The sequence below is a fragment of the Heptranchias perlo genome, chromosome 11 (genome assembly GCF_035084215.1).
Source record: "Heptranchias perlo isolate sHepPer1 chromosome 11, sHepPer1.hap1, whole genome shotgun sequence".
NCBI lineage: Eukaryota > Metazoa > Chordata > Chondrichthyes > Hexanchiformes > Hexanchidae > Heptranchias > Heptranchias perlo.
This window is the reverse complement of record NC_090335.1, coordinates 44,856,845-44,876,410: the sequence shown is the minus strand read 5'-3', so window position 1 is coordinate 44,876,410 and position 19,566 is coordinate 44,856,845. Positions and strand designations below refer to the sequence as shown.

The 19,566-nt window shown below is 38.6% G+C and overlaps 1 protein-coding gene across 3 annotated transcripts in view; it reads right to left on the bottom strand.

The window, feature by feature from the left end:
• The window catches only part of kdm6a (lysine (K)-specific demethylase 6A), a 230,591-nt gene that overhangs the window by 114,749 nt on the left and 96,276 nt on the right, over positions 1-19,566 (bottom strand). For all 3 annotated transcript variants that reach the window (XM_067992901.1, XM_067992902.1, XM_067992903.1), the window contains exon 7: positions 710-764. In XM_067992901.1, coding sequence (XP_067849002.1) covers positions 710-764 — 55 coding nt within the window. The remainder of the gene's footprint in view (positions 1-709; positions 765-19,566) is intronic.

The following is a 19,566-nucleotide window of genomic DNA, read 5'->3' as shown; positions in this document are numbered from 1 at the left end:
TAGTCATGGACAAATCAATGAAAGCTGCTCTTCGAGTCAAGTGGAATAGATGGACTACCAATGGTGTGTACATCTTCACTGCTGGAGGTCACATGCAAACTCTTGTTCTGGAGGAAACCATCCAATAGATGTATAGAACACATTGGATTCACAGACTATGAACCACTTCATGAAAAGTGCACATCTAATACCACAGATGGCCTAAAGATGACATTCCTCGGCTGACCCAGTGCAAGGTGATGACAATGATTAATATGTGCAAACTAAATATAACTTAAATGATGCCATATGCTGTTTGATTCATGTGATCATGAATTTAAGGGTTACCAAAAGGTTTTTTTTGGTTACTGTTACTTGTAGTTTTATCAGTTTAACTTATGTGCTGCACTTTTAAATAATTCAACAAAAGTATGTTCTATCATTCCTGAATCTCTTGCAAATAATTTTTGTTTTGGAATTAATGCACCTCTTAATTTTTTGGGGGAGGTGGGTGAAAAGTGAGAATATACAAAAACGTACAGTACGCTCTTAACATGTTAAATGAGAAACCCACAGTTTGAATACAAAAAAAAATTTGACTACATTTGACTGGTATTTAAACATAAGCAATGAAGTATTTACACATCCCTAGGTCTATATTAGCAGTGGACATAAACGTCTTTTGGGAAATAACATTTTTTCAAGTTGACAAAAAAATAAAATTACTTACTTTCTGCTTTGGACAGAGTGCAAGGGTTGGAATCAATCAAAGCCAACTGAAAATGCTGTAGGGAGAAAAAAAACAGTATCAATACAAACCCAGTAAAAAAAAAGCAAATATGAATGAATCGAGGAAACTAGGAAAAATAACCTAAAAAAAATGTAAATTTTCCACCTTCTTCACGCCTGGCAGGAATGAAAGAAAAACAAAAGCAGAGTTGAGCATAGTACAATCTACATGACTGCAGCTTTTAATAGCTATATTTAAAATACCTCAAAAAGGATACAATTTAAGTACATTCAATTAAATGATTTAAAATTATACGTGAAAGATATTAGATAATGTACTTTTAACAGTAAACTCCAGCACAGCACCTGCAAAGCACACTAGAAGCCTCACCAATGAACTAGCTTTTACTTACCTTGATTATCAAACCAAGACAATCTGAGCAGACATGGTTAGGAATCCCAAATATAACCATTTTACTAGTATGAAAAAAATCCAGGAAACTGAATGTAGGCACACACAAAATGTCAGCTAAAACGCTTTTAAAACTAATTAAATTTCTAGAATCGAATAATATATACAGTGGGCACCAGGCAATTTCATTCAAAATAGCATTCCAAAAGAGCTTCTTTAGTTCCCTATTCACTACAATTGGTAGCACATTACCAGTGTTTGGTACAGTCTCTCTCGTTGCTTGTTATGTAGCTAATGAGCTGAATTCAGAGGTGACTTGGATTTTGATGAATTGGTTTGGATCACCATCTAGTGTATGAAGTACTTGCTTTATCCTTTTACTGGTTTATTTTTCCTTCAATTTTCTTATCCTCCTAAAGGCACAAATAATCTTTAGGTATAAATCTACAGATGCAAGGCATCCCCCAGTAACTTGTCCAAGTGGCTATTCTTCATAACAAACCTCGACAGAACCATAACAGGCATCGAGAACAGAGCCTGATCCATTCTTTCTTTATATGCACAAATTTCTGGCAAGGATCACTGAATATTAATTAGCAGTGTGCTCCCTGGCTGATTTTTCATCCCTCTAACCCAGAGGTGCCACAGCCAGGGCACCCCAATGTTGCCCTGGCTGAGATCAGCTAACTCAGCAGATCTAGAAATTTCATCACGTGTTGCTCAGTTCCACATTAAACAGTGCATTTACTAACTGAACATCCAGTAAGCTCCCTATTAATAGTAAACCAGCTCTATAATCTATCAGTATTGTTTTAGTCTTGTCTTTATTTTGAATGTCTTACTTTAGTTTTAGTTCTTTTGACAAAGTTAACAGCACAAAAGACAAGCACATATAAAAATCATTAAACTCATTTTTATTGCCAATTTTAAATAAAATATTGTTTTTTTAGAAAAACAATGTTTTTCAGGTTCTATTTTAGAGTCCAACCCACAAGAAATCAGGAGGAAAAATTGGACCCCAAAAAACCTGGGTAAATTGAAAAAAACAGTAAAAACCAGTTTTAATTTTTATTATATAATCTATAATAAAATCGTGACCTATTACATTCAACAGTCCTTACATATGCTGCACTTGTATTCCATCCATATTCAAGATTGATTCATTGTCACAATACAACTGATTTTCCCACCCTAGAATGTATAAAATTCAACATAATCATTCCCAAAAACATTGGAAAGAGCTATTTAAAAAAACATACATATTAAATATTCAGTGCTATGTAATCCAGTCCCTAATTAATTGATAATCAGACTGTGTGAAAATGTCTAAGTACTAATTTGTTTCTTCACTAACAATTTTTTTTTTACTATTTAAGAAACAGCTACAACTGTGACAGAAGTCAGGTACCATATCTACTTGTGCTGTTAAAGTCTGCTGGATTTGGCAGATCTCAAGTGGTTGGACATACATATCTAGACAGCACATTACATGAAAACCATTTAAAAGCAAATATGACAATTTGATGATCAATTAATTTGCAATATTAAGAAACTGTAAACATTTTTGGTCTAATGCAAGTGCTTTGCTGATCAATAAATATGGGGCCAAATCTTCCTTGGAAAATAACAGCATGTTAATGATGCACGCTATTATTAATGCGCTAATTGGCCAGCAAGTTTGGAGGGATACGCCACGAGTGGCAAATCTCCAGAACTTGCTGGTTGATTTACGCCTCTCTGCCTAGCACAAACGTCAACATGCCCTTAGCCTCTTCGTTATTTTTAAGAACTTGCTGGGTTTACACATTAATTGCCCATTAAACTAGTCGCTGAAAGTTGGGGTTCATAATAGTGCAAGTACCCTTCTAACGACTGGATAATTGTTAATGCAATGCCAATCAATCTCTCCGGTGCAGAAAGGGAACAATTTAAACTGTTGCGTCTTATTCTGCATGTAATAATTTGTTAAGAGATTTTTAAAAATTTCATTTTTTTCCTCTTACTTTTCCTTTCTCTCTATTAATCCAATCTTTCTTTCTCTTTCTCTACCTGATTTGACACCAACTCACCCTCCTTCTCAGCCGTTCCTTGGTTTCTTTCTCAATTCTTAAATTTCATTGATTAAGATGACACACTGTTGGTCCTGTCATTCAACAGGGTCCCAAATGTCCCGTTGCCCTCGCTGTGCCATTATCAGCTCACAATTCCAGCAAATTATGGCGCAAAAATTTTTCGAGCTGAAGGGTGCTAGAAAAAGTCTAACAGGGCATGTTCCAGCAAGATTTGGCCTGTTATTTTAACCACTGCACTGTTGATAATCCACAAAGCAGACACTTGTTAATGTCCTGTGGTGTTACACACAGTAAATTAGAGTTTCTGCTCTTTCTTACCTGCCTCTTATCTTTGTATTGGTGTTTCTCTCCAACTCTCTCTTTTCCCTGTTCTCATCTGCATCACCCCCTTCCTACCTCTCTCTCTCTCTCTCTTTTTCTTTCCTGTTGGGAAGAAGGCTGTGGGTGGAGTGGTGTGAAAGTGTCATCTTCAGGTAAAGCACGTTAGAGGATGGGGGACAACTAGATCAGGGAATACAGGAGTAATTAAGTCCCAATTTTGTCATACATTCTGTCCTTTTCTTAAAATATATATTACTTTGATTTTATATCATTTATAGAAAAAGATTACATCACTTGTGTTGCCATTTCTTGGTCTTTCCTCTTCTGCATCTGTCTCTCTTGTCTCTCCCCTTTCTCTTTCTACTTTTCCTCAAATCTTTTGACCTCACCTCATCCTACATTTTCTTTTTTCCTTTGAGGTGGGAGGCAGCAGGTGGAATGGCAGCCAACAGCTTCAGGCTGCATTTGGGGTGGAGATTTGAAGGCAAATGTAGCCCTTAGTGGCTCACTTCCCCCGCAAACCTATCCGTATCATCATCCCATTAGCCTGCCCTTTCTACCACCATCTCTCTCCCATCATTACCCCTACCCCTTTGCACTACCTCAGCGCCTATATCCTTTCAAATAATTTTGAAAAAGCAACTAAATAAAAACTGCCAGAAGCTAAAGCTCATCAATACAGCTAACTGAATGGTGCTGACACAGCCTAAATTCAGTTTACAGAGTCGCAGCTGTGTGCAAAAAATTCAAGTCTAAACGCAGGCTTCAGGGAGAGGTAGAGGCCTTCAATAAAAACTTCAACAAAGGCATTAATATAAGAACCAATTCAACAGGTAAATTTAATCACGTTACCATGAAATTTGTTAATGCTTTATTTTGTTTAAATCCTTATTTTGGACATTAGAAATTTCAATTACTGAGCAAGAAATGATGGATCAAAAATGTTCACATGAAAAATTCTCAAAGCATGGAGTTGTGGAGAAAAGGTAATATAGTGCCAGATTATGTAATTTCATGGTGACAAGCTTTCAGAGGCGGTGTCAATTATATGGAAGAGTTGACACAGAAGTTTGACAGACAGGCAGAGACAGAGAGAGGGATGAATGTTTTGTTATTCCAAAGTTATAGCAATACCCCATATTAAATCAAAGTTGTACTGCAATATCATTCACTATGATATGGGACTGAAAAGACCATGACCTGCTGTTGAAGCTGAAGGGTCTGCATATTGGATTACATTGGAACTACTGGCAGTGGCAATATATAATAATCAGAGAACCAACAAGTACCAGCCTCCAGAGCATTGGATGTTTAAGACATTAAACTGGACACTCAGCTGATGATACTAATTCCAGCAATCCAACACAAGAAGTACACCTTGACTAGGAGTTGTGTGCGTACAGTCTAACCAGACACTAAGTTTTTCTATCATCCCTGTGCTCGCCGACCTACATTGAATCCTGATCCGCCACAACCTCAAATTTAAAATTCACATCCTATGTCTAAATTCCTTCATGGCCTCATCTCTGTAACCTCCTCTAACCCTTCGAGAACTCTGTATTCCTCCCACTCTGGTTTCATGCATCCCCGACTTCCTCCATCCCAAATTGGTGGCCATGCCATCAGCCGTCTAGGCCCTAAGCTCTGGGATTCCCTCCCTAAACCTCTCCACCTCACTGTCCTCCTTGAAGACCCACCTCCAACCAAGATTTTAGTCACCCCTCCTAATATCTCCTTCTTTGGCTTGATGTCCATTTTTACCCAAATACACTTCTATGAAGTGCTGTGGGACATTTTTCTATGTTAAAGGTGCAAGTTGTTTTAGTTGTTCCAGATGATTTCTCCAGTGCGAGAAATTTACCCAGACATGAGACTGTCTAAAAAGCATATTAAACCAATGCAGATCTATCCCATGCATGTTTGCTTTGATTGCTTCCCTTTCCCAGAGGCAAAACAATTGCTCATGCCCAAGTGGCATTTTTTAAACAGCCAAATAATAATAATCTCTTGGGTTGTCTATATAAATAAGTCTGTTACCATGGTAGCCTATGGAGCTGGTCTTTTCTGGAACCTTCCCTGGATAATTACAGAGCACACAAATATAAGCAAATCACCAGAGGCAGTGATCATAGCCAGTGAGTGAGAAGCCACTTCCTCAGTTAAACAATCCTTATAAAACTTCGAGTGGGCAGTGCAGACCATGGTAATTTACTTCAGCCATTTTGTTTCTCCTAAAAGGTAGCAACTGTCACTGGAGGATGGTTCCGTATATCAAGCAGTTATTATTCACGTATGGGTATTGGAAACCTGGAATTCTCTCCTTCAAAAGACTGTGGATGCTGGGACAATTAGAGTTTTCAAGACTGAGATAGATAGATTTTTGTTAGGTATGGGTGTCCAGGGATACGGAGCTAAGGCAGGTTCCTCAAGTTGAGGTACAGATCAGCCATGATCTAACTAAATGGTGGAGCAGGCTCAAGGGACTGAAAGGAACAGGAGGCGGCCAAAGAGCCTAAGCATTGTGTATTGGCAGGTTATTTGACTGTGGGCTGGGTGGGTAGAAACACACCCAAAGTTCTCTCAAGTCCACATATGCACTTGCAAAAAGGGTAACTGGATATCAACCAGCATGAATCCTGCCCAATTTTCGCCTCCACTGCTGACCCAAACTTAGTGCCCAACTATTTCTCAGCTGGAATCAGAACTGTGCCTATCAGTATGTAAACCACTATGAATTATTTTTTTTTGCGGGGGGGGGGGGGGAAATTACAGCTAAAAAATCTTTAAGTATATTTGTAAGTGTTTTGAGTCGATTACATCTGTCACACTTGAAAGAGTTTGTGTTACATCTGTATTGATTGATTTTTAATATAATTAATAATAGCAAAAAAAAAATCACAACAGAACCTACCAATGAACAACCTGAATCTTAAAAGTATTTTTTTAATTTTAAAAAGAAATTTGCATTTATGTAGCACATTTCACAACCTTCTAAATCGCTTTTCAGTTAATTGACCCTATGACATGCTTGTTTAAAACAATTTGACTGCGGCCTTAAAAAAGACAATACCTTTTAGCAGCAAAATAATAATGTGTTTAACATGAAATAATGCTCTTGCCCTTATAAAACAAAACATCCTCTGATTTACTATGTGTAATACCACAGGAGATTCACTGGCAATCTCAGTATAAAAACCACATCTAGCACATATTTGCTGTCTGTCATGCTTCAAGTATTCGTCATACACTGTCTAATGCAAATGTGTGTGCCACAGATCTCAGGTCTGTCCCATCTCTTCCAATTTCTTCCACCCAAGTAGCTGATATACAAACATTTTAATTGTAATTCAAGTGTTTTAATTATAATTGTCATATGCAAAATTTTCTTTTAAAAAAAAGCAAACCAAACAAATTGCTCAAAACATTCAGAAAATGATTTTGTCCGCTATATTCCCTACCAACAACCAGCTTAAAATAAGAATTTGAATGTAACATTTTTGAATGACATATTTCCCAGCAATATGATTAAACGAGAAATCTTTTATGTCTTTGACTATCTTCATTAATAGTTTTACTTCAAAAGCCTGGCATTATGTGTTATTTCTCCCCACAGCTATCACTTGGTCAGCTGAAGCAAGCTGCCAGAGCACAATTTTCCAGTAATCACCAGTACGTTTCTGAGCCAGTGTAAGGATTTCAGAGTTTGAGCTTTTCCAAATGTTTTATAAACAAGTCACAGAATGATTTTTTTTCTGGTAAAGTTTCATATTTACTATCAGAAAGCATGAGTCAGAGCCAAAAGAGAGAAATATACCAAGACAAAGATTTTTGAAAATTCAGATACTGCATTTCCGTTATTTCTCAAAGAACTATCAAATTTGTCTGACATGAACTGTGTTTTACAAATCCTTGTTTGCTGTCCTTAAGTAACTTACGCCTTGATAAAATGAGTGTTCATTTTATCTTGTATTATGGCCTCTAGAAACTTACCCACTACTAATGTTAGGTTGACTTGTCTATAGTTACCCATTCTTGCCTTTCTCCCTTCATGAACAGGCTTCTGGCACAACTTCCATATACAATAATGTTTCAAAGATACGGTCAAAGCCTCTGCTATTTCCTCTTTGACTTTCCTCAGCATTCTGTTGGATTTTCTTTCCTATTCTTTAGAATTGTCAGTTGCTTCCTTTTAAATCTTCTAATTTCTCTATGCATCCAAGAAACTCCAGCTTTTGCGGCACCCTCTTTACTTCTTGTGAGAATATGTCTTGTTTATACCGTAATCATCTCCTCTTTAGTCGTTTCCCATAGTTGGGTCAAATGGCTTGTTAAATTTTATGTTTTTCTATGTATGTTCACTATCTTATCAGACGATTCTTTTTGTCTGAGCTAGTTCCCTTGTAATCATGTTGAAATTTGCTTTGATCCAGTCAAGGACTTATATCTTTGACTCACTTATTCAATTTTTATGTTGAACCCAATTATGCAAGTTTAATGTAGTGCTCAATTTCAACAAGTATATTAAATTGTCAAATATTCTCAACTCTGTGGAAGTGACCAATCCAGCCAAAGGACTATGTATCATGAACCTAAAGAGCTAAATTTTTCCCCTGAAAATTGAAGGCTTGGCTCCAGTTTACCTCATCATAAAATGGATAAAATTATATTAACGATACAAATCGTTTTAATTGGATTCAAAAAATCAAGTCATCCTGGTTTGCTTTTTAAATAAAGGTTTCATTTTCATCCATAGAACAGCAATAACTGCACAACATAATTCATTCTATTCAAAGCACAGTGACAGTTCTGAGAGGCATGTGACTGTTTTATATAAAAGAGAAACCGTGCTCCAGGTAGATCTTGTGTTACAGTTAATTGTCACCAACATTGGCCGTTTAACTATGCTAACTACGCTAGCGTGGTGATAAAGAATGAGGGGGCAGGGGGCTTTGCCTCATTACCAAAAAAAAGTGTGACCAGTCACATAGTACGGAATGCCAGAAATTCAGGGCTATAAAAGTCTGTCTGGAGGAAGTCAGTCATAAGCATAGTTATAGGTAAACAAATATTTAATAAAAGCTGATCAAGTAGATGTAGTGGTATTAGAAGCTAATTTTCCCCTTCCCTTTTCCAAAACAACAAAGTTTGACTTCCTATGTCCAAAACATGTTCAAAGATTTTGTTCCCATTTGTAACTAGTATCTGCTGATAGCGAGATTAGCACGGCCAGTAGGACACTGCAGCCAAAAAACTGCTATCTAAAACGGAGACAATTACACAGTTCAACTAATGTGTCATGACTCACCCAGCCTAACCATTGTTACTTCAGTAATTGCTAAATTAAAGTCTAATGCAAGGCTTATGCTGCAGGGCCACACTGGAAAGTAGGTGGAGCATTCAGGCTACCTTTCAGTGAAACTACCCTGAAAGAAACAGTAACCATCACCCTGCTCATCTTTTGTTTCAGTCCCAGCAACATTTTTCCCACAAGACCCAACTACAAAATGGATATTCTTCACAACAATGACTTACATGTTGTTAGAACGTCTCACGTAGGAAATGGATGAGCAGATCTCAAAATACACACCAGCTTTGAAAAAAAATTGAATTATGCAAAAGGTGGGATGGTAACTGACATTTTTTCTGCTCCATCAAATTCAATTTTTAACTCCACAACAATTCATCATAATTAAAAAAACAGCACAAGCATTGCATCTTCTGTCTGAACTGCTGAATCCTACCAGAAGCACAGATTTAGTCTAATGCAGTATTATCTGCATTACAACGTTTCAAAGCAGAGGCTTAATCACCCATAGTAACAAGTAGGAGCCAACTCAATAAACAGGTATCAAGCTCAAAACACATAATTAGTAGCCACCTCTGCCTTGATTGCTTCCGTTTCCCAAAGGTGAAAAAGGTATTGGAGCACAAGCAACATTCCTTAAACAACCAACCCAATAATAATCCCACGGCTTGTCTGCTTAAAGAAGTGTGTTATTATGACAATTCCTATTAGGTGATTAAGGAACTATAATGTGCAGCTTTTATTTGCAACAGCAAGCTAAACAAAAGACCTTCACTTCTGATTTCTACTATAATCAACCTGAAATCTCATACTAATTAAACTTAGCCTTCTGGTGTCTCATTTAAAAAGGTACATATGCTACATAAGAAATACGAGGAGTGGTAGGCCAATCGGCCCCTCGAGCCTGCTCCGCCATTCAATAAGATCATGGCTGATCTGATCCTAACCTCAAATCTAAATTCATGTCCAATTTCCTGCCCGCTCCCCGTAACCCCTAATTCCCTTTACTTCTAGGAAACTGTCTATTCCTGTTTTAAATTTATTCAATGATGTAGCTTCCACAGCTTCCTGGGGCAGCAAATTCCACAGACCTACCACCCTCTGAGTGAAGAAGTTTCTCCTCATCTCACTTTTGAAAGAGCAGCCCCTTATTCTAAGATTATGCCCCCTAGTTCTAGTTTCATCCATCCTTGGGAACATCCTTTGTAGTTTAAGCTTAGTTTGATTTCAAAACTCAGATGTTGATTAGACACTAAAGCATCCACCCGATCAAGCCCCTTCACAATCTTATATGTTTCAATAAGATCGCCTCTCATTCTTCTGAACTCCAATGAGTAGAGTCCCAACCTACTCAACCTCTCGTCATATGTCCACCCCCTCATCCCCGGGATTAACCGAGTGAACCTTCTTTGTACTGCCTCGAGAGCACGTATGTCTTTTCTTAAGGATGGACACCAAAACTGTATGCAGTATTCCAGGTGCGGTCTCACCAATACCTTATATAACTGCAGCAATACCTCCCTGTTTTTATATTCTATCCCCCTAGCAATAAAAGCTAACATTCCGCTGGCCTTCTTGATCACCTGCTGCACCTGCATACTAACTTTTTGATTTTCTTGCACTAGGACCGCCAGATCCCTTTGTACTGCAGTACTTTCTTGCTGTACTAAACCTACACCCCTTATGTGGCAGGATTTGGCAACTGTTTTTTCCATACATACAGTCACTCTACAATAGATAAGTTGAGTTTGCTAATTTTAGGTTTCTGTATAAATCAAACGAATTCCACACCTATTAATCAATGTGCTGTTTTTAGAGGCAGACATGTGTTTTTCTTCCCCATTTTCTTTGAGACTGTCTGCAAGGGCTGAATATTGACTTCCACCACAATTTGGTATATACAAAAATATTGGTTTTGTTAAGTCTGTTTCAAAAGAATGTATGCATCGCCATGTGATCATGTGACATCTGATCTGTGATGTCCAGTCACGTGACATCCGATCACTATATCCACCCGCGGTTTGCGAATGTTACTGCATTATTGCCCCACAATTTTTAATGCAACCTACACTAAGGCGATGTATACAATTCGGAAAACTTGGATTGTAGTTTAAGCTTAGTTTGATTTCAAAACTCAGATGTTGATTAGACACTAAAGTAAATACTTGAGGTCTAGCACCTAAGGTAATACAATTGTCTTTCAAAATCAGAGGATCAGTATTGTCAGTTAATCAGACTGTGCAACGTCAATGCTATGCTTAACTTATTTCCTATTATTCAGAGCAGGATTAACATTCTTGGCAATTACTTTATAATAGTTAAATGGCCATCAAACCACTTGCAAAATGAGTATTACTGCACACGAGTCTTAATTGGCCACATTTCTGCTGGTAAAGCTGAAGAAATCTTAGTCCAGAACAAACTCATCCAGCAGCAGTTAGCATTTGTATTAGTTATCAATAATAAAATAGGCAAGATAGCCATCCTGATTTCTAGAAAGTGGAAAACATCCCAGTAAATTGCTAATCTAATTTTGGCAGAACAGCTCTTTCAAAGATGGTGGTTTGCTCTCTCACAGCTATCTATTACAAAATCAATCACAGTGGCATCAGAAGAGGGCTCAGGAAAAAGTCAACTTTATTATTCAGATATCCCAGCATGAAGATCAGTCTGACCTTTCATAAATGTCTACTAATTTGCCCGTTGAAATTATTTGCAGTCATCTAAGGAAACCCTTTACTGCCTTTTTCCAACATTAAATTTAAATGCTCTACAATTTTGTAAATCTCTTTCTTCAAATGTATTTTCCCCATGATATTCAGTGCATTTAAAAAAAAAATGCAAGGTTTCAACTGACTACTTATTCTTTGTCAACAGAGTGGCTGTTGAAGGAAGAAGAACAAGTTACTAACTTCACCGGCCGATATATAGAGAGCCCCATCTGCGGCTGCATGCCGGTTTCGTCTAAAATGGATAGGGTGCATTCTAGCACTCAGTTAATTCTGAGTAGGGACATTAGTCATTAAACCCTAAAATCGCAGAACAGATCCTAATGAGATCGGAGCCGTGGAGAATTGCATTTGGAGTAGGGATACGATAAATTGGATCATTACTGAGAGTTTTAAAAAAGCAAGTCGTCACCTGCCAGTTTTTTTTAAAAAACCATGAGAATTTTAGCTGTTCCCAATGAGAGAAGCCAAGTACCAGCCTCTCTGGAGGCTTCCATCAGCAAGGTTAGCCTTTGATTGACCTTAAAATGTGCCTGTTCAGACTCTTCCCCATAGGGAGAACCTGATCAGTCACACAAAGGGATAGGTTAACAGCTAATCATGACAACTGCGCTTCAGATCCCAGATTACCTGTGAGCAATGCTACTGGAGATCAGCCAGCAATCAATATATGCACCTGCCCTGTGAAAGGGTTATAAGAGCCACTGCATATCATGAGGTAAAACAGCATAAATCAATCATGATAACATTCAGTTCGAGTTTCTAGGTCACTAACTAATTTAGAACAGAGGAACGATCCCTGCACTTGAACGGACTAGCACGAGGCGCACCAGGTATTGGGCCTCAGGCCTCATTTAAATGAGACCGGTGAGCTGCGAATACCTACTGGGTGTCATCAGGCAGCTTGCAGCAATGAGGCTTCGAATTTCGGGCCGCTGTGGCGCCAACTGCAGTCCTCAAGTAAGTGCTTAACGGGGAAGGCGATGGGGAGGGATGGTGACAGGGAAAGGGTGCCATGGCGGTGGTCGCAAAAGAGTAGGGGAGGAAAGGAGTGGTGGCCGACAACGGCTCAGGTAGTTGCTTGAAGGGGAGGTGACCAGCAGGGAGAAAAGACTAGGAAAGGGAAGGCAAGCAGGACATCGGGACTGGGGGTGGGGGCACGGTGGCCGGCAGCAGGCCATGGTTTTAACGTGAGGTTGGGAGGAGCACTCCTACTCCTCCAACTCCACATTCAGGTAAGTATTTTTTTTTACAAACGTACCTTTTTGTTGGCAGCCTGCAGTGTTCCCTTTAAGGGCCATGGGATGGGGGAGGCTCATAATAAGTGTGCACTTCCTGCCTGCCACATTAGGCATTTAAGCCTCCAACGCCCGAAAAACGGGTATAGAGCCATTAAATTTCTATGCCAGTATCTCGAGAACTCTCAATTCCCCTTCTCAATAATTATTCAACTTTCTTTCAAACCAAGTCAATTGACCTTAGACCCCTAGAGAAAATAGTTGATTTGTTACATATGGCCACTGTCCCTGAGGGGAATTTCCCCCCCCCCCCTAATGAGCCTTGCTCAAGACTTGTGAATTTGTGCTGATGTCCTCTAGTCCTAAGTGCACTGTCCAGGTTAAACAGTTTGCATACTTCAACCGTACCTGTTCTTTTCATCATTTTAAAAGACTGACATATCTCCCCCCCCCCCCCCCCCCAAATCTTTTCTCCCTCAAAAATACATTTAGACACCCCCTTGTACAAAAGGTTTCCACTTCACACATTAACCATCAGACCCTACAATAGACCAGCAATGCCAATTAGTACCAAATTATGGATAATTTTATACTCTAGATACATAGCTTGGAGGAAATAGGTCAAGGCTAGCCTAAACTCTTCCCTGGGGTACACGTGCAATCAACAGAGAACAACTTTCACTCAGTCTGTTTACACTGCCCAAATTTCAAATGAGAACACAGCACATCACTCAGTATTCTGCCCATCCCTGACTGTGTAGTGACTTTTTTTTGGTGCGGGTAATACTCCCCAAATTATTTTCAACTCTTTCCCAAATGGGTATCTTCATGACATTTACCATCCATAAGTGCTTCAAGGTGCACAAGAGCAGCCTACAAATGCAGCCTAGAAGAGAGGAGATGCGGGTGACCTGATAGAAGTCTTTAACATTTTGAAAGGGTTCGATAGGCTAGGCGTAGACATGTTGTTTCCACTTATGGGAGAGGCCAGAACTAGGGCCATAAATATAAGATTGTCACTAATAAATTCAATAGGGAATTCAGAAGAAACTTCTTTACCCAGAAAATGGTTAGAATGTGGAACTCGCTACCACAAAGAGTAGTTGAGGCAACTAGCATAGATGCATTTATGGGGAAGCTAGATAAACACATGAGCGAGAAAGGAATAAAAGGATATGCTAATAGGGTTAGATGAAGTAAGGAGGGAGGAGGCTCATGTGGAGCATAAACACCAGCGTGGACCTTTTGGGCCGAATGGCCTGCTTCTGTGCTGTACATTCTATGTAATTCTACGTATCCCCTGTGGATAAGTGCTTGACCTCCAAACACCATTTTCCCTTCAGTAACACTGAGGAGATTGGGAATTCAGGCACATGGGCAGGAGGGGAGAGATCATAGGAGTAATCCCACCTTGAACTACTCAGGTTTTAGCAGATCTTTCAAGCAAAACTATATTTGAAAGAGACTGAAATGTTGTCTGAAATTATAGAAGTCATTTTTATCATGTCTGATGTTGCTAGTAGTCACATACTGTAAAATATCCTACAGCAACCACATTCCTCCTTTAGTTTTTAAATCAGGGCTGACAGTTCAGAGCAGCAGTATTAAACAGTTCAGACGGTTAAAAAGGTACAAAGACGCAGTGGCATCACGATCATTAATTGTCTCTAACACACAATTACAACACATGACCAGTGCTGAATTTTAATTTCATTCTATTGCTGCTAGGTCATTTTCTGGGGCAAAAAGGCTAGGGGAGAGAAGAGAAGGGGGCTCAAAAAATGATAGTCATGTCTACATGTGGCTTTTAAATCACTGAACAAGTAAAATGAGTGACAATTACTGACTTAACTATCTTACAAAAAGATCTATAAAGATTAAACATTTTACCAATACAGGTAAACAAAGCTGATCTTGTATTCTTTTATCAGAGTTACAAGGTTATCAGAATACAACTGCCCAATAGATGCAATTATTTTACATGATGGAACACCCAGTATCAGGAAGAACTTCAGTAAGTTAGGATTACCAGATCAAGAGTTCACTCATCCACCTGAACTTCAGGCCAAATGGAAACCAACTATCCAACAGCCATATAGCACAAAGTTATTTCAGTTAGTAAGTCGTCTTTTCATTTCTTAAATAGATGCTGAGAAAAAGGACTAGTGCAATTTCAAGATTACATATAATGCTTCTAGGCAGGCAGACAATATTCAATGGAGGACAAAATATTTCACAACAGCATTTACCTGTGCAGCACAGCCCCGAAAAGTAAAAGGTGTTCTTTAAAACATCACTATAAAATAGTAAGAGTAGTTGTTTCAAGCCCGAGCATTCTAATTGTATCACTTAAAGAATGTATATTAAACCATTTTAATTCACCGTCTTTCCCTGTGCAAACTGTGGAGCAAACAATTCTAGCTGCAGCATTTTCAGCCACTTTTCCTTTAAGAAAAGCAAATCTACAAATCCTACCTATAAAACAAAGTTTTTCTCTGCCACTAAATATTACAGAAAAATGCTATACCAATACTTTGTAATATGATACAGCAATTGCAACATGTTAAAAACTATTGGTAATATGCATGAATAGCCTGAATGATGCACAAATAAACAGATCAATAAACTGTCAGCGTACTTACAAATGTACCATTTCTCCACGGAGTCAAACCCACAAAAAAAAAATCCAAAAATTATTTTCTATGGATCATCTCACTACAAAGGTTATTTCAGATTTAATATTGTGAACACCCATGCATCTGTCTAACAAATAAAAGAAAGAATGCTTTGTCAAATGTACACAGAGACATATGCTTGCTCTAACCAGAATGGCACAGACTGTTTATTTAAACTTACCGCAGGGGAGGAGGAGGAAGCTGAATATGACACCAGAGAAAGCTATTATTGCATATTTGGTTTTAGAGTGATATTCCTTTTCTGTTCTCCAAGATTTCTCTTTGTTCAAATAACTAGGACACAGAAAGCTATTCGTAATCACACTGCTGGAAGTCAGCCAGGCTCCATTTACTAGGCTGGTTAGAGGGAGAGGGAGGACGTGCAGCACGTGCAGCAGAATCGTCTCATTATTAAGCTCTCCTGGGTCCTCACAAATCAGGATTCGTTTGTCTTTCAAGGAACAGGCCTAAGTAACAGAGCCATTCACTTCATGTGGTCATTAGAAAATGCAAAAAGTCTCCAGCATACATAAAGGCAAAACCTTAGTTTATTTACAAAGCACCATTTTACATGCGATGCTTGCAGTGTGAATTGTAGGCTGCTTTTGCAGTATGATAATATAGTATGATTCAACACCCAGAATGCATTTAGTTATACCACTTGCACACCAAGAAAATATTTTAATTTAATGTATCCCAAATTAACAATTTTGGAAGTGAAGTTCATTCAACATCATAATATTTCAAAACTGGGTAACTTTGAACTGCTTGTGGTTACACAGTGCCACTTCTGTTTTTATGATTTTATAGTTTACACTACCGCTTCTTGTGAGACTGGCAGTGCCAACTGCAGGAATCAGTAGGTATTATTTTCATATAAATGTTTTTGTAGCTGATTTACTCTGTGAGAAAGAAGGCATTTCATAAAATATTGTGGTCAAGTCATTGGGAGTAGAGTGAAATAATGATGCAAGTTAGTGGGGGAAGATAGGGCAATGCAAGTCCCAGGCCAGCACAACTATGTAGCTGGGAGGTGCTGTGCCGTAATTCACCAACAACGTTCACCTGAGGAAGGAGGAAGCCTCCGAAAGCTTGTGAATTTAAAATAAAATTGCTGGACTATAACTTGGTGTTGTAAAATTGTTTACAATTGTCAACCCCAGTCCATCACCGGCATCTCCACATCGTAATTCATTAGAGCAGCGAGTGCCTTGTGGGCTGGAGAGGTAATTTGTATTTCTTCCACTAGTGTCACTAAAGGATTTAGGTTTTCCCCCAGCACTTGGTCTTAATTTTCAAGGGCTACAACAAGAATGAAGGTTTTCTGAATGAATAAAGTCAAAGTCAGCATGACTTGGCAGTACAAAAGACTAAACGGGTAGGAGGGATGCAAGTGGAAATGTTACATGGTGGTGGGGCTGCGACTCATTAATAAACTCCACTTTAAATACTGTAAGCATGAGCAGCCTCTACACCATTATAGCCCGACTATTTTATTTGAGGGAAAGCATCAGGTAGTGCTCCCAATCCCAACAGCTATTCAGTTACTCAGGCTATTAAACATATTTAAATCATGAAGCTTGGCTCTGATGTGCTCACGAAGGAATAGCCTTCCCAACACATCATCTAGACTCAAACATGAATAATGGTAATTTCAACGAGGGACTAGAGGGTTGCGACACAAGTCATCATGTTTAGGAAATAAATCATAGAATTGCGCAGCTCAGAAAGAGGACATTTGGCCTATCATGCCTATGCCAGCTCTCTGAAAGAGATATCCATTTAATCCAATTCCACCACCCGGAAGATTTTTCTTTGGGAGCAGGGAAGATCTCCACACATGTGAAATGCTTTCACATGGACTTCAAAATAAAGACAGTTTTCTTGATCAGTCCCTATGGAACAGCAAAGGCAAGTAGCGATACAAATCAAGGTGATTTTACATGTGAGCTTGTATGTGAAGAAAAGAATTAGTCACATGTTTACGGTATGTGTAGTCTAGGTCTGTTGCCCAGATGAATATTTACTGGCCAAGCAGTTCCAACTTCAAACTGTTCAGGAATTGAACCAACAGCTGAAGTGGGTCTCGGCCAAGTAGTTTAGCCTGTCGGAACAGTGGTGTTTCATCTGTCTATCTTCTGAGGCGACAAGAGAATGTGGTGGGTATCCCACGTATACACCAAAAATCAAATTACTACAATTCAGGATTTGTTGTTAAACCTAGGTATGCTAACCTGTACACAAGAGAATAAAAACACCGGTTTCAGTTCTAAGGAACTCAGTGTGCTTATGCAAGCTGTATGGAGTCATGAATAAAGAGAAAAGATGTGGATAAGGGACAACCATAATCAAGAAATTAGTACAAGAATCTAGCATCCTTTTGTAATTCTAAACACAGAATTTTCTACTTTGGCAAAGGTTCAAACATCATCGAGTTAACAGATCAGTAGTTTTCTTATTCACTTACTGAACACCAAATAAACTTCTACTTAAGTGAGATAGGATCGACAGTATTTAGTACTAGGATTTTCAAGACTCCAGAGAACACGCGATTATCAGAACTATTGAACTCTAATCTTTAAAACACTCCGGAAATCAGACATGACAGAATGCATAACAAATTACTAGACATCCATGCAAGCCTCTCTTTTACCCTTATGTAACGTAGAACCTAGCTGTTCTCCAATGTAGAAACAATCTACCTCTATATAACCCCGTATTCTCAAAAAGCCCATTCACCTGTATTTTGATGCATCACTAGCACAGAGAGTTGGGTAATCACACTGCCTACATCAGTGAGATCTTGAGCCATGAGGGCAATAGTTTTTCCAATATCAATGGCCATTCAATATCACAATCTCACATGATTATCAATGAGTTATACAAGAATTAATTCTTAACCTGTCAGGCATGCATCCATCACCAATATCATTAGACAGTACCATGAAACCTGAAGGAGCATTTTGTTCCAGGACCAAAGATAGAGTCAACTACCATCTATTCTCACCAATGGGATATGGTAGTTACTCAGGCTGACAAGTAATTAAAAAAAGAGATAAATAATTTTGATGTATTAATCTTGGTTTTAACCATATAATTGATACAATTACTGCATCCATCTCTTCCAAGTTTGTTTCATACACGTTTTTAAAATTCAGATCAGAATCCCTTTAAATTCACACAGTATTACTACCAACTTAGTAAATGAAGAAATGACTGGAAAAAGGATCGTATTTTAATAATAAAAACTAAAAACCAAGCCCTGCTAAATTGTGGAACCGCTTGGGGTCCAAAACACTGAACTGAACCACTATGTGAAAAGGGCACCTAAACCACTGCCACTTGCTAGTAGTTACATCACAAATGAACAAGCTTTTTTAAAAATAAAATCATTTAATTTAAACCTTAATCTTTACATTCAGAAGCTGCTTACCCTGTGCACCATGAGCTCAAGCCACCACCGGAATACCATCACTGTATAAAAATCATGTTTTGCTCCGAGCAGAGGAAAAACCATGTGAAAGCCACCAGACGAGCAAGTCACAGTTCAGTAGGCTAAAGCCCCAGGCTGCTGGTACACAGAAACTTATTCCTGTGTAGATACTCTGAGTAACTTTCCACACATACACTGTACAAATATTTAACACTTTAATCTTAGAAGTTAACTGTGATAAAAATGAAGAGGAAGTACTTAAAAGGACAGCAGTGCTCCATGTAGAAAAGTCACCAGGTCCTAATGGGACGCATCCTAACTGCTCAGGGAAATAAGGGTGGAAATTGCAGAGGATCTGGCCACAATCTTCCAATCCTCCTTAGATACTGGAGCAGTGCCAGAGGACTGCAAGTGTTACACCCCTGTTCAAAAAGGGGGAACTACAGGCCAGTCAGCCTAACGACAGTGGTGGGGAAATTTTGAGACAGTATAATCTGGGACAAAATTAATTGTCACTTGGACAAGTATGGATTAATAAAGGACAGCCTGCACGGATTTATTAAAGGCAAATAGTGTTTGACTAACTTATTGATTTCTTTGATGAAGTAACAGAGAATTGATGAAGGTAGCGCAGTTGATGTTGTGTACATAGACTTTCAAAGGGTGTTTGATA